This window comes from Ambystoma mexicanum, chromosome 5p, assembly GCF_040938575.1.
Source record: "Ambystoma mexicanum isolate Mex_15411 chromosome 5p, UKY_AmexF1_1, whole genome shotgun sequence".
Taxonomy (NCBI): domain Eukaryota; kingdom Metazoa; phylum Chordata; class Amphibia; order Caudata; family Ambystomatidae; genus Ambystoma; species Ambystoma mexicanum.
Window position 1 is genome coordinate 299,996,188 of NC_090930.1, and position 13,029 is coordinate 300,009,216.

Below are 13,029 nucleotides of genomic sequence, written 5' to 3' on the forward strand. Positions count from 1 at the left end.
GCGTACAATGCCAATGTTAGGTTTGCTCTCCTTTCCCCTAGACTTTATCTCAACTCTCTGAATAAGTCAAGAGGAACTGTTGCTTGACTTCACAGTTCCTGTGTCCTACATGCTTGACACACTCTGCTACGAACCGTAAAATTATTTTGATCAGTTCCAGGGTTCTTGACTCGGAAAAGTGGCTTGGCTCTCTCTCCTGCCAAGTCAACAGGTCTGCATGAATTGTCCCTCTTTTGTCTCTCACAGGGTCCCAGACCTTCTTGGCTTTAAATTTCAGTTTCTTAGGTGGGTGCGGGTCCCAGACTCGCACAGCTCTGTTGTATCCCTTTAGTTCACTCTCCTGCCAAGTATGCAACTCACTTGGGGCCCCAGACCCTCTACTTCTCTTTTCTGTTATTTGGGTGTGGGTCCCATACTGTTACGGCTTTGTTGTATCCTCTTGGTTCACTCTCCTGCCAAGTATACAACTTATTTGCGATCCAAGACTCTGTTATCCTTGGTTTTTCATTTGTTGCTTCTGACTTTGAAAGGGTAGGGTCCCCTACTCTCCTATTCTTGACTTCCTGTGCTTAGCCTGTTGCTCCCCTCAACCTGCAACACCTCCCAGGTCCCTGCATACCCGTTTCCTTCCTCCTTCCAGACATTAGCATTTCCCGGGCAGCTGTGTTCCTCTCTGAGTCTCCGGTAGCGTTTGTGTCTCCAACGGGGTCTGCTCCATTGAGAGGGTTTCCAGCTTCACTCTGTCCCTTGCACACTGCTGGAGTTCAACGGCACTCCCCCTTTCTGGGTGGCCCACTGGTCTTCTGGGTTCCTCCAGCCTCCCTCAGTTCCCCACATGCTGTTGGGGTTCAAAGGTTCCCTCTCTCTCTGGATGGAACAGCAGTCCACAGCCTCATCTCTTACAACACCGGATTCCTGCTCCTTGCTCCTCCAGGGAGAGCTTCTCTCATACTTCCTGAGTCTGTCTTCCCATTTATACTGGCTCTGTCCAATAGGAGTTAGGAAGACACTGGACTGCTGAATGTGGTTCTCACAGGTAATCCTCATTCGTCTACATGTCTCCCTCATCACAGTACTGATCGTATAACTCCTGTGTGAGCCATTGGGGTCTTCTTCGTCACAGTACTGGGAAAGGGATCTTCACTTACGTAACTCATATTCTTCTTTGTCCCAGTACTTTCTAGGGGAATGATACAACTTATGAATCTGTTAGGGAAGGGGTAGTTCTTAGGGAGGTAGGAAGCGGGTCTAGGGTCACTTGATTGGCAGGGATACCATGTTCTCTGGGGAGGGTCGTCCCTAATCCTATAAGGGGCGTCCTCTCCCATGCGATCCTCCCACATGTGTACCAACCCCAGAGGGACTGTTGGACTGAGGCCGCACCACCCTGGCCACATGGTAAAGGTTTTCCCTTCAGAGAGAAGGGACAACATCCATAGATTTGTCACAGTGGACACTCTAATCCTATGTATTTTTGAGAGTTCTGTATTATGCCAAAGCAGTTGTGAGAGTGTGATTCCACCCGCCCACACCATCCATTTAGATATTTCTTTCCTAACCCTGACAATTTGTCTTGTGACTACCAGAAGTGAATACATCCCTTTCTGACCGTAAATGACCTATAGCGGTGAGGCTCCGCCCATCCATTTGTATTCCACCTTTACATGGGGCAGTTGGAGATCGCCATGCAGCCATTCATTGGCTCTTGCCATTTAGCCCGACCAGTAGTATGTCCTATAATTCGGCAATCCTATCCCTCCTCCCACACTGAGGAGGGATAGGATTGCCGAATCCGAATCAACTAACGTTGTTAGGGCAATTCGGGGATGGGAGCCCTGCCAGAGAAGGTCCCTCAAAATAGCATCCACTCAATCAAATTCTATTTTGGGTAAAGCACCAGGGGTATTTTGTAGGACATACATATATCTGGGAAGCATCAACATCTTGTACAATGTGGCCTTAGCCAGCGCAATATCAGCAGTGATTTCCAATGTTAAATATCTTGCAAGAAATGGGTAGTTTCTGGTTCCAAGTTGTGTTTAATAAACAGCCTCTGGTCCCCACACACTTGTATAGCCAGGTATTGAAATGTATCATGGGCTATATGGTATTTACAGTTTGGGGAACCGCTAGGTCACGCCCTTGTACTGGAAACAGTGTAGATTTGTGCCAATTCACTGTAAGCCTGCTGAGTAGTCCGTATTCATGGAGAATATGAGTCACCCTCGGATATGAATGAGCAGGGTCTCCCAAGGCATATAATGCCAATCCATCCTCTTGTCCAGTGGGCCACACAAAAACACACCATTCTGGGTCTGATGTCAACCAGATCACCAGAGGTTCAATGGTGAGAGTGAATAATAAATGAGATAGGAGACTTCTCTGTCTAGTCCCTCTCTTAAGAGAGAATTGCTTGGAGAACCCGCGCCCCCCGCCTCTGTCACTGGTTTCACATAGAGCAATTTAATCCATCGCAGTATCTCGCCACCAAATCACATGCCTTCCAACGCTTTCTCAAGTCGAGTAAGACTGGGCCCTGAATGAGAGGGGCTTGATCCACCACCATTTGGAGCCACCTTATATTCATCCAGGTAGATCTGTTGGGAAAACAAATGCACTGATCGGGATGGATTATCGAGGCAATAACTTGCAAGAACAGGTTAGCCAATACCTTTTCTAAGATCTTAGCTTCTCCATTAATGAGCAAGATGGGTCTATATAAAGAGCATTTCATAGGGGGTTTATCCTTTTTAGCGACTACCACAATAGTAGTTCGTCGGAGGTCCGGTGGTAACACGCCCATTTCATTGCCCTTCAGAAAAAGGTCAAGTAACGGTTTGGAGATTTTGTTACCTGGCTTCCATACATCCACTGGGAATCCATTCGGATGTGGTGATTTCTCTGGCTGTAGATCTGAGATCGCCTGAGCGAACAAATCTTCTGTGATGTCCTGGTCCAGCTTGATTTATTTTTGTTGCTGTGCCGTGGTTCGTGGTAGAATAATGGGAATGTCCTGGGTAATTGGTACAATGGGCTCCTGGTAGAGTAGAGTGACTCATAATATTATGTGAATGTGTCAGCTATTTCCTTATTGTTTGTTATTTTAACTCCCCCTCCATCCTCCAGCTCTCTACATGTCGTAATTCATTGTCTCATTTCTCCAACCTTAACATTAACTTCACTACCTTATAAATATTGCTCATTTTTGCCCAGTGTGCTTGGTGAGCATTGTCTAGCGCCTGGTTGTGGTACCTCTTCCACATTTTAAGGAGCATTCTGTGTGTGTCACCTGAGTGTGTGGAAAGAAATTCACCTTCGAGGTGAATCAGATCGGCCTCTATTTCTTCCCTAACTCTCATCCGGTTTTTGTGTCGTGCCACGAGTATTGAGATCACCTCGCAGTACAGTTTTGTAGCCCTCCTACAGTATTGCTGGATTATCAACTGATGCTATATTAATAGCGAAATATTCTTTCCGTTTGAGCTGTTAAGCATTTGACAAAATTGGGAAATCCCAGGTTATAGTTGCTAAGATGCCAATTCGGAGCACTCTGATGGTCTGAAAGGAGGTGTATAATGGGTTGATGGTGTATGGTGGATTATAACGGTGGATATTAAACATGCCGTGGTGGAGAGACAGAACCCATTTCACAAGCCTCATGGAATACTGCACAGGTGTGGGTGGTTCTGAGCATACCCCGTAGGCGAGACAGATGCTGCATTTGAGGGTGCCACAGAGTGGAGGCAGGATCTCCTGCATTGGGGGACCTAGAATGCATGCTTGAGAGTGTGTGAGGGGAAGACAGGGCACGTCGACTTGTTGTAAGATAGGCTGTGCAAAAGAGTAAATGCTGGCCAAGCAGCAGGGGCTGAGAGAGCATGCTGTAGGAAGAGTCACCAAACACGTTAAATTAAATAAATACTATTCATGTCAAATTGTTCAAGCTTGCACATTAGTTCACAGCTACACAATCTTTCCTGTCCATGGGCAGTAGTAGACTGATTACTTCTGCAGCATAACTATGTCCAGCTTTGGCAGGAAATGTGTGATTATGTATTTTGCCTTCTGCCTGACGAATGCCCAGGAAGCATCTCTCAATTGCCGACACTTGTGCAAAATATTCCAGTCCATTGGGATACAGTTATGCACTCCTGTACCCCATCGCACATTAGTTCACAGCTACACAATCTTCCCTGTCACTGGGCAGTAGTAGACTGATTACTTCTGCAGCATAACTATGTCCAGCTTTGGCAGGAAATGTGTGATTATGTATTTTGCCTTCTGCCTGACGAATGCCCAGGAAGCATCTCTCAATTGCCGACACTTGTGCAAAATATTCCAGTCCATTGGGATACAGTTATGCACTCCCGTACCCCATCGCACATTAGTTCACAGCTACACAATCTTCCCTGTCACTGGGCAGTAGTAGACTGATTACTTCTGCAGCATAACTATGTCCAGCTTTGGCAGGAAATGTGTGATTATGTATTTTGCCTTCTGCCTGACGAATGGCCAGGAAGCATCTCTCAATTGCCGACACTTGTGCAAAATATTCCAGTCCATTGGGATACAGTTATGCACTGCTGTACCCCATCGATTATACCCACACTGCCGAAGAGGGAATTGGTCATTATCGGAAAGCCTATAGAGTGGAGTCTAAATGTACAGTTCATTTTTTGTGCATTTACATGTTGTTAAGATTAGGTTAATTTTATGTTCACATTTGAATGTCTTGTAAAAACTATAAATGTAAATACAAACATTTTGAGGTACATACCTCAAATGCCGGTCTTGACTGAAATCAGACGATTGCTGTCTGTTGCTGAGGTCAGTTGGTATTTGGGCAGCAACTGCTATGGGATGAGTCTGTGAGAACATCATAGCATTGTTGTAAAGGGGCAATGCTATGCTTGTGTGAGTCTGAATAGGTAGCACAGTTTGCTGAGTCTGGTTGCCCCTTATTAAATGCTGGTGCTGCTGCTGTTGCTGGTGATGTTGAAGCTGTTGTTGCTGCTGCTGCTGCTGTTGCTGTTGGTGCTGCTGCTGTTGGTGCTGCTGCTGTTGTTGTTGGTGCTGCTGCTGTTGCTTCTGTTGCTGTCTAATTTGTTGCTGTTGTTGGTGATGGGGCTGTGACTGTTTGTGCTGCTGCTGTTGGTGCTGGTGTTGTGACTGGTGATGTAGGTGCTGCTGCTGAGGATGTTGCTGCTGTGGTTGCTGTTGCGGTTGCTGTTGTGGTTGTTGCTGTAGCTGTTGAGGATGCTGCTGTGGCTGCTGGTGCTGAATTTGCTGCTGCTGGTGGTGGTTCTGCTGCTGTTGTTTAAAATATAAAATTAGATTTGGCATATACTAAAGTTGAATAGTTAATCAAACAAGCAGTATGAAGTACTGTAATGTTGTAACAAATACTCAGAAGTATTAGTTTTAGTTAGTTAAAAAAATAAGTTATATTTAGGTAAGGATGTGCATTCATGTGTATATAACAGTGTGATATATTTAATCTACACTCCTCATTTTGCATGGTAGTAACTCATTGTTGCTGTATATCAACCATGTAATAATACGTAACAGAACATCATAACTCAAGTTTATCATATTTAACATTAAAGACAGCAGTTAAACATAGTCTTGGAAAATGTAAATTGCATAATAGCAGGTACACAATCCCTCATAACCCACCAGATAGGATTGATCCCCCAAGTTTTAACTCCTCCCACCCGCTTATGTCCACACTCCTTCCCTTCCCCCGGAAACCAAAACAGAATGGAACTACCCCTCCTCACCCTTAACCAGTGCAGTGGAAGCCTCCCCAAACCCTTAGCCTGCCTAATCCATGCTATATCGTGGGGTGGCGGCTTCTTACTCCGTTATTGTTCTCTCCATAGTCTCCATTTCCTCCATACCTTCTCGTGTTTTCCCAAGCAGTCTGTCGTGTCCGGCATGCACACAGTTAACCCAGCGTGACGAGAAGATCTCATCGCACCGAACACAGCCAATGACGCTTGCGCATGTGCGAAGGAAGTCTGCCGCATTAGGCAGAAAGCGAAAGTAAAATAAAAAATGTGCATCTTGTTCTCTGGCTCTATGTCCCTCATTTTGGCGCTGCAGCGCGTTGGGGGCTGAAGGAGTATAGATATATTCTCATGTACAGGGATGCAAAAACTGGCGACAAAGATGGGATCTCAACACCTCCTCACATAGAGAAAAAAGAAGAGAGAAAATTCAGAAGTTGGTGAGCATATTTGAGTCTTTCAACAACTTGCAAAACTGAGGGTGCCCGACAGCAGCAAGATGTCGGTAAATGTGGAGAGAGATAGTCAGAGGCAAATAAGTGATGCATCTGATGATGAAGGCCCAGTGCGGATGCATTTCGTCGACCAGGCCCTTCTGACATGTGTGATCAACAAGCCCTGGGACAGAGATGGGATAGATGTCTATGGAGATTAGAGAATTACATGGCCGCCTATGATGAAAAGGCTCCAGACAAGTTTGCCAGGAGATTACTTATCAACCTGGTTGGTGTTGACGTTGAAGACCTCATCCCTACCTTCCCGTCTGATGAAGTCAAAACTTTTGAAGGGCTCAAGGTGGCGCTATGTACAAACTTCAACCCTCAGCACAACATAGACCATGAAAGGCACACCTTCAACACAGCCTGTCAAATGACTGGTGAGTCCATGGTCGCATTTGTGAATCGATTGCTTAAGTGGGTGGCTCATTGTGACTTTCATAAATTCTCATCACATTAAGGATTAATCTAGGGTGTTTATCGTCCACCTTCAGGAAGAAATTACTCTGGGAACCATTTCCCCTTGCCACCCTTCAACAAATAGCGCAGACTGAAGCGAGAGCAGACTCACAAGCCACACAGATGGAAAGAAGCAAGGGACTGGTGAAAGAGCAAGTGTATTATATCAAAGTGGGAGAAGCAACAACAGTAGTAATGCCCCACCGAGAAGGTATAGTACTGCCGGAAAATGTTACAGGTGTCGCCTGCCTTTTTCCCACGAGGAAGGAACCCGATACCCTGATTTCGGACAGAAGTGCACCAACTGCAGTCGAGAAATTCACATGGCGAGAGTGTGCAATGCGCCGCTGAACAGGGCATAAGGAGGCGGTACTAGCATGACTCAACCAGAGTACAACCTACCTGCCCAAAGACCCAGGAGAGATATCTGCGAGAGCAGAGACTTGGTCAGCCATGTTTGGCAGATCATCGGACGGTCGCCGTCACCTCCACCAGAGCAAGAGAGAAGTCACCATGAGTATGCATATATGATTAATGACATGGTGACTGCCCCAGAAGGAGAGATTGACATTAAAGTGGGTCAACACGCTTCCAAGTTCGTCATCGACACAGGGGCCACACTGAATATCATGTGCATATCAGAATTTCACACGATGCCGCATCCGCCGGAATTCGAACCATCAGAACTGAAGGTATTTCAGTTGGCCGCCCGAGGGCCAGTTCAGAACCATGCAAAGTTCATAATACAACTGAACTACAAAGGGAAACTGGCCATGGCAGAGCTGCTTCTTCTTCAAGGAGAAGTGCCGGGAAACAACATGCTAGGGCGACCCACGGCCCTTGAAATGAAGATCACTGCCATAATGTACACAAGGCAGCATGGAATCCCTGTCGTGCAACAATTTCCAGAACTCTTCAAAAGAATAGGTGCCTGAAGGCACAGTCACCCTTCAAATTAATGTGTCAATACCTCTAGTGGCGCAAAAACCCCGGCGGATACCCATCCGCCTTCAAACAGCAAGTAGAGAAAGAGATTAAGTGCCTGCTAAAGGAGGACATCATAGAACCTGTGTGTTGTCCCACCCCATGGTTCTTGCATGTGGTAGCAGTACCCAAGCAAGGGTCCTTCAAAAACATTTACCTATGCGTGGACATGCACCAGGCCAACAAAGTGATTCAACAAGAGAGACACCCTGGCATGCATCTGTTTGACATGATTAGAATGCTCAACTGAACTAAGGTATTCACAAAACTTGATCTATACAAAGGGTACCACCAGATACAGCCAGATGAACAGTCACGCTATATAACCACCTTTGCAACCCATGAAGGGTTGTTTTTGGTATAATCGGCTAAGCTTTGGAATATCGTTGGCTGCTGACCTTTTCCAGGAGAGCACTAGAAAGGTAATTCGGCACATAAAGAATTGTTTCAACTACAGCAATGATATTCTGTTTTTTGCAATCAATCTTGAACAACATGATTTGGCATTGTATCAGGTGTGCACAGCTCTCTCTCAAGCGGGGCTGACGTTAAATGCTAAAAAGTGCGCATTTCACAAAAAGAATCTCAAGTTTTTCTGATATGTATTTACGAAAGAGGGGATGAGTCCCGTACCGGGGAAAGTAACTGCAATTGAAAATATTTTGCCTCCGTAAGATGTAAGTGATGTACAGTCATTTCTGGGGATGGCTGGCTATTGCAGCAGATACCTGAAGGACATTGCTATCATTAGCGCACCGTTGAGAGAACTCATCAAGCAAGGGAACCAGTTTCAGTGGGACCAATCATGCACAAAGGAGTTCGCACAGATCAAGAGAGACATTGGTTCTTGTTGGCCTCTAACGTGGGCCTTTCAATTTACCTACAGCACGCATACATGAAAACACAGGAGTCGGGTATAGGTTCAACCTTCCCTTTATTGCTCCAACTCCAAACTGGTAAGTCCCGTCTCGTCCCTCCCCTTCCTCCCTCCTCCCGCTCCCTCCCGCCCCGGCGTGCTCTCCTTTCCTTACAGGGCCTGCTCTCCTTTATTCACCCACAACATCTCCCCTGTGCTTAACATGGAAGTCTGGGTCTACATTTGCTCAATGAGCCTCACAGGTTTTTCGCAGCGTCCTTTGAGGTCGGCCCAGGGATTCCCGGGTCTCGCCAGCTGTCTCAGTCGGCGGGCTCTCGTCTTCTTCGGGCTCTGGCTCTTCTGACGGCGTGTCGGTGGTTCTGGGTCCTCTAAATACAGTTTCCTGAAGAATTACGCTTTTCGTGTTACGTCGACTTGCTCTCCTGTAGCAGTCACCATGGGCCCATTGATGGCGGTGATCACTCATGGTTCTGGGCTGTAGCTGGTGTTGGACATTGACATTAAAGTGGGTCAACACGCTTCCAAGTTTGTCATCGACACAGGGGCCACACTGAATATCATGTGCATATCAGAATTTCGCAAGATGCCACATCCGCCGGAATTGGAACCATCAGAACTGAAGGTGTTTCAGTGGGCCTCCCGAGGGCCAGTTCAGAACCATGCAAAGTTCATAATACAACTGAACTACAAAGGGAAACTGGCCGTGGCAGAGCTGCTTGTTCTTCAAGGAGAAGTGCCGGGAAACAACTTGCTAGGCTGACCCACGGCCCTTGAAATGAAGATCACTGCCGTAATGTACACAAGGCAGCATGGAATCACTGTGGTGCAACAATTTCCAGAACTCTTCAAAGGAATAGGTGCCTGAAGGGGGACACAGTCACCCTTCACATTGATATGTCAATACCTCTAGTAGCCCAACATCCCCGGCGGATAGCCATCCACCTTCAAACCGCAAGTAGAGAAAGAGATTAAGTGCCTGCTAAAGGAGGACATCATAGAACCTGTGTGTTGTCCCACCCCATGGGTCTTGCACGTGGTGCAGTACCCAAACAAGGGTCCTTCAAAAACATTTGCATATGCGTGGACATGCGCCAGGACAACAAAGTGATTCAACAAGAGACACCCTGGCATGCATCTGTTTGACATGATTAGCGTGCTCAACAGAACTAAGGTATTCACAAAACTTGATCTATACAAAGGGTACCACCAGATACAGCCAGATGAACAGTCACGCTACATAACCCCCTTTGGAACCCATGAAGGGTTGTATTTGGTATAATCGGCTAAGCTTTGGAATATCGTTGGCTGCTGACATTTACTAGGAGCATTAGAAAGGTAATTCGGCACATACAGAATTGTTTCAACTACAGCAATGATATTTTGTTTTTTTGCAATCAATCTTGAACAACATGATTGGGCGTTGCATCAGGTGTGCACAGCTCTCTCTCAAGCGGGGCTGACGTTAAATGCTGAAAAGTGCGCATTTCACAAAAAGAATCTCAAGTTTTTCTGATATGTATTTTCGCAAGAGGGGATGAGTCCCGTACCGGGGAAAGTAACTGCAATTGGAAATATTTTGCTTGCGTAAGATGTGAGTGATGTATAGTCATTTCTGGGGATGGGTAGCTATTGCAGCAGATACCTGAAGCGCATTGCTACCATTAGCACACCGTTGAGAGAACTCACCAGCAAGGGAACAAGTTTCAGTGGGACCAAGCATGCACAAAGGAGTTCGCAGAGATCAAGAGAGACATTGGTTCTTGTTGGCCGCTAACACGGGCCTTTCAATTCACCTACAGCACGCATACAAGAAAACACAGGAGCCGGGTATAGGTTAAACCTTCCCTTTAATGCTCCAAGTCCAAACTGGTAACTCCCTTCTCGTCCCTCCCATTCCTCCCTCCTCCCACTCCCTCCCGCCCCGGCATGCTCTCCTTTCCTTAAAAGGGCTGCTCTCGTTTATTCACCCACAACATCACCTCTGTGCTTAACACGGATTTTCGGGGTCTACATTTGCTCAATGAGCCTCAGGGGTTTTTCGCAGGGTCCTCTGAGGTCGGCCCGGGGATTCCCGTGTCTCGCCGGCTGTCTCGGTCGGCGAGCTCTCGTCTTCTTCAGGCTCTGGCTCTTCTGACGGCGTGTCCGGTGGTTCTGGGTCATCTAAATACAGTTTCCTGAAGAATGACGCATTTCGTGTTAAGTCGCCTTGCTCTCCTGTAGCTGTCACCATGGGCCCCTTGATGGCGGTGATCACTCGTGGTTCTGGCCTGTAGCGGGTGCCGGTTTTCTTGAGTTGCCTTTGCCTTACGAGGACGGTCTGTCCTACCTCGAGTTTTTGTTCCTTTGCTTTCCTCTTATTGTCAGCCCACTCTTTCACTCGTCTTTTCTTTTCTGCGTCTCGTTCCCTTACGGCCGCGTCCTGCTCTGGTGTGTAGTCCTCCCATTGGGGTATGCAGGTTCGGGGCTTGTACCTCATCATAAGTTCGGCTGGTGTTTGGCCCGTCGCGTCATGCAGAATGTTTCTGTAGCTCTTGAGCCTGCAACAGATCACCTGCGGGTGTGGCATTTGGTCTAGGAGGGCCTTTTGTCTTGTTAGTTTGATGGTGGCCATAAATCTTTCCACCATCCGATTGGCTTGAGGCCATAGCAGGGTGATCTTCTGGTGGTGGAAGCCTATGTGGTCTGCTGGCTTTTTGAATTTGCGTACCTGAAATGGGGGTCCATTGTCTGTCTTTACTGTGATGGGTATGCCCCACTCGCTGAATAGCTTGTCTATGATCAGAGCTACTTCATAGAATGACATTGGCGGTACTTGTTTGATGAATGGGAATCGTGAGTATTTGTCAATCGCTACGAGTAGGTGCATTCCTTCTTCGAGGGGCCTGTAAAAGTCTATAGTGACTCGTTGCCATGGTCATTCGGGTAATGGCCTCGGTTGCATTGGGCTCGGCTTTGTCTTCTTTGCCGCTTTCTGGCAGGACTCACAGTGGGTAGGACATCTTTTACTATTACGTCCATGTAGGGCAGGGGTGCACAACTGATTTTGACAGAGGGCCGAAAGTACCTTACATGAGGGCTATAGTGGGCCGAAAAGTAAAAGTGGGCGGGGCGGTAGGCGGGACATGTTAGGAGGCTTTTTCAACCCCCAATTTGTATTAAACACATGGAAAAAGATATGTTTTTGAGGGGTAACGATTTTTATTGCATTTCAAACTTACATTTTGTACTACACATTTTCCATTGCTATCATTTATTTCGATTTAGTTATTGCATATCGTCTGTTTAATTAAATTATATATATTTTATTGACCCTTGATTGGACATTCCGTTATTTTGGACTGCTATAGTTAGCTGTTTGGGTTACCCAAGAGGAGTATGGCCTTCGTTGAGTCAGGTTTCCTCAAAAAAGCAAAGGATGTACATCTCCTAATTGTGCCTGTTTTAGCTTTATTATTGAGTTCACTCTTGGAGTGCAACACTATGCCCCATGGCTCCCATCCCCAACCAAACACTATGCCCCATGGTCCCCTCACCCCCAACCAAACACTATGCCCCATGGCTCCCATCCCCAACCAAACACTATGCCCCATGGCCCTCTCACCCCCAACCAAACACTAGGCCCCATGGCCCCTTCACCCCCAACCAAACACTATGCCCCATGGCCCCTTCACCCCCAACCAAACACTATGCCCCATGGGCCCCTCACTCCCAACCAAACACTATGCCCCATGGCTCCCACCCCAACCAAACACTATGCCCCATGGCCCCCACCCCCAACCAAACACTATGCCCCATGGCCCCCTCACCCCCCTAACCCCCAACCAAACACTATGCCCCATGGACCCCTCACCCCCAACCAAACACTATGCCCCAAACACACTCAAGCATGCACCCATACAGACCTGAACCCCCCACCCCCCCAAATCAACACACACAAACATGCACCCATACAGACCCGAACCCCCCACCCCCCAAATCAACACACACACAAACATGCACCCATACAGACCCGAACCCCCACCCCCAACTCAGCACACACACACACTCAAGCATGCACCCATACAGACCTGAACCCCCCACCCCCCAAATCAACACACAAACATGCACCCATACAGACCCGAACCCCCCACCCCCCAAATCAACACACACACAAACATGCACCCATACAGACCCGAACCCCCCACCCCCAACTCAGCACACACACAAACATGCACCCATACAGACCCGAACCCCCCACCCCCCAACTCCAAACCCCCACCCCCAACTCAGCACACACACACTCAAGCATGCACCCATACAGACCCGAACCCCCCACCCCCCCAACTCAGCACACACACAAACATGCACCCATACAGACCCGAACCCCCCACCCCCCCAACTCAGCACACACACACACAAACATGCACCCATACAGACCCGAACC

At 47.5% G+C, this 13,029-nt stretch overlaps 1 protein-coding gene across 3 annotated transcripts in view; it reads right to left on the minus strand.

The window, feature by feature from the left end:
• Positions 1 to 13,029, minus strand: part of PASD1 (PAS domain containing repressor 1) — a 622,352-nt gene that overhangs the window by 35,719 nt on the left and 573,604 nt on the right. For all 3 annotated transcript variants that reach the window (XM_069612735.1, XM_069612734.1, XM_069612736.1), the window contains one exon: positions 4,778 to 5,310. In XM_069612735.1, the coding sequence (XP_069468836.1) occupies positions 4,778 to 5,310 (533 nt within the window). The remainder of the gene's footprint in view (positions 1 to 4,777; positions 5,311 to 13,029) is intronic.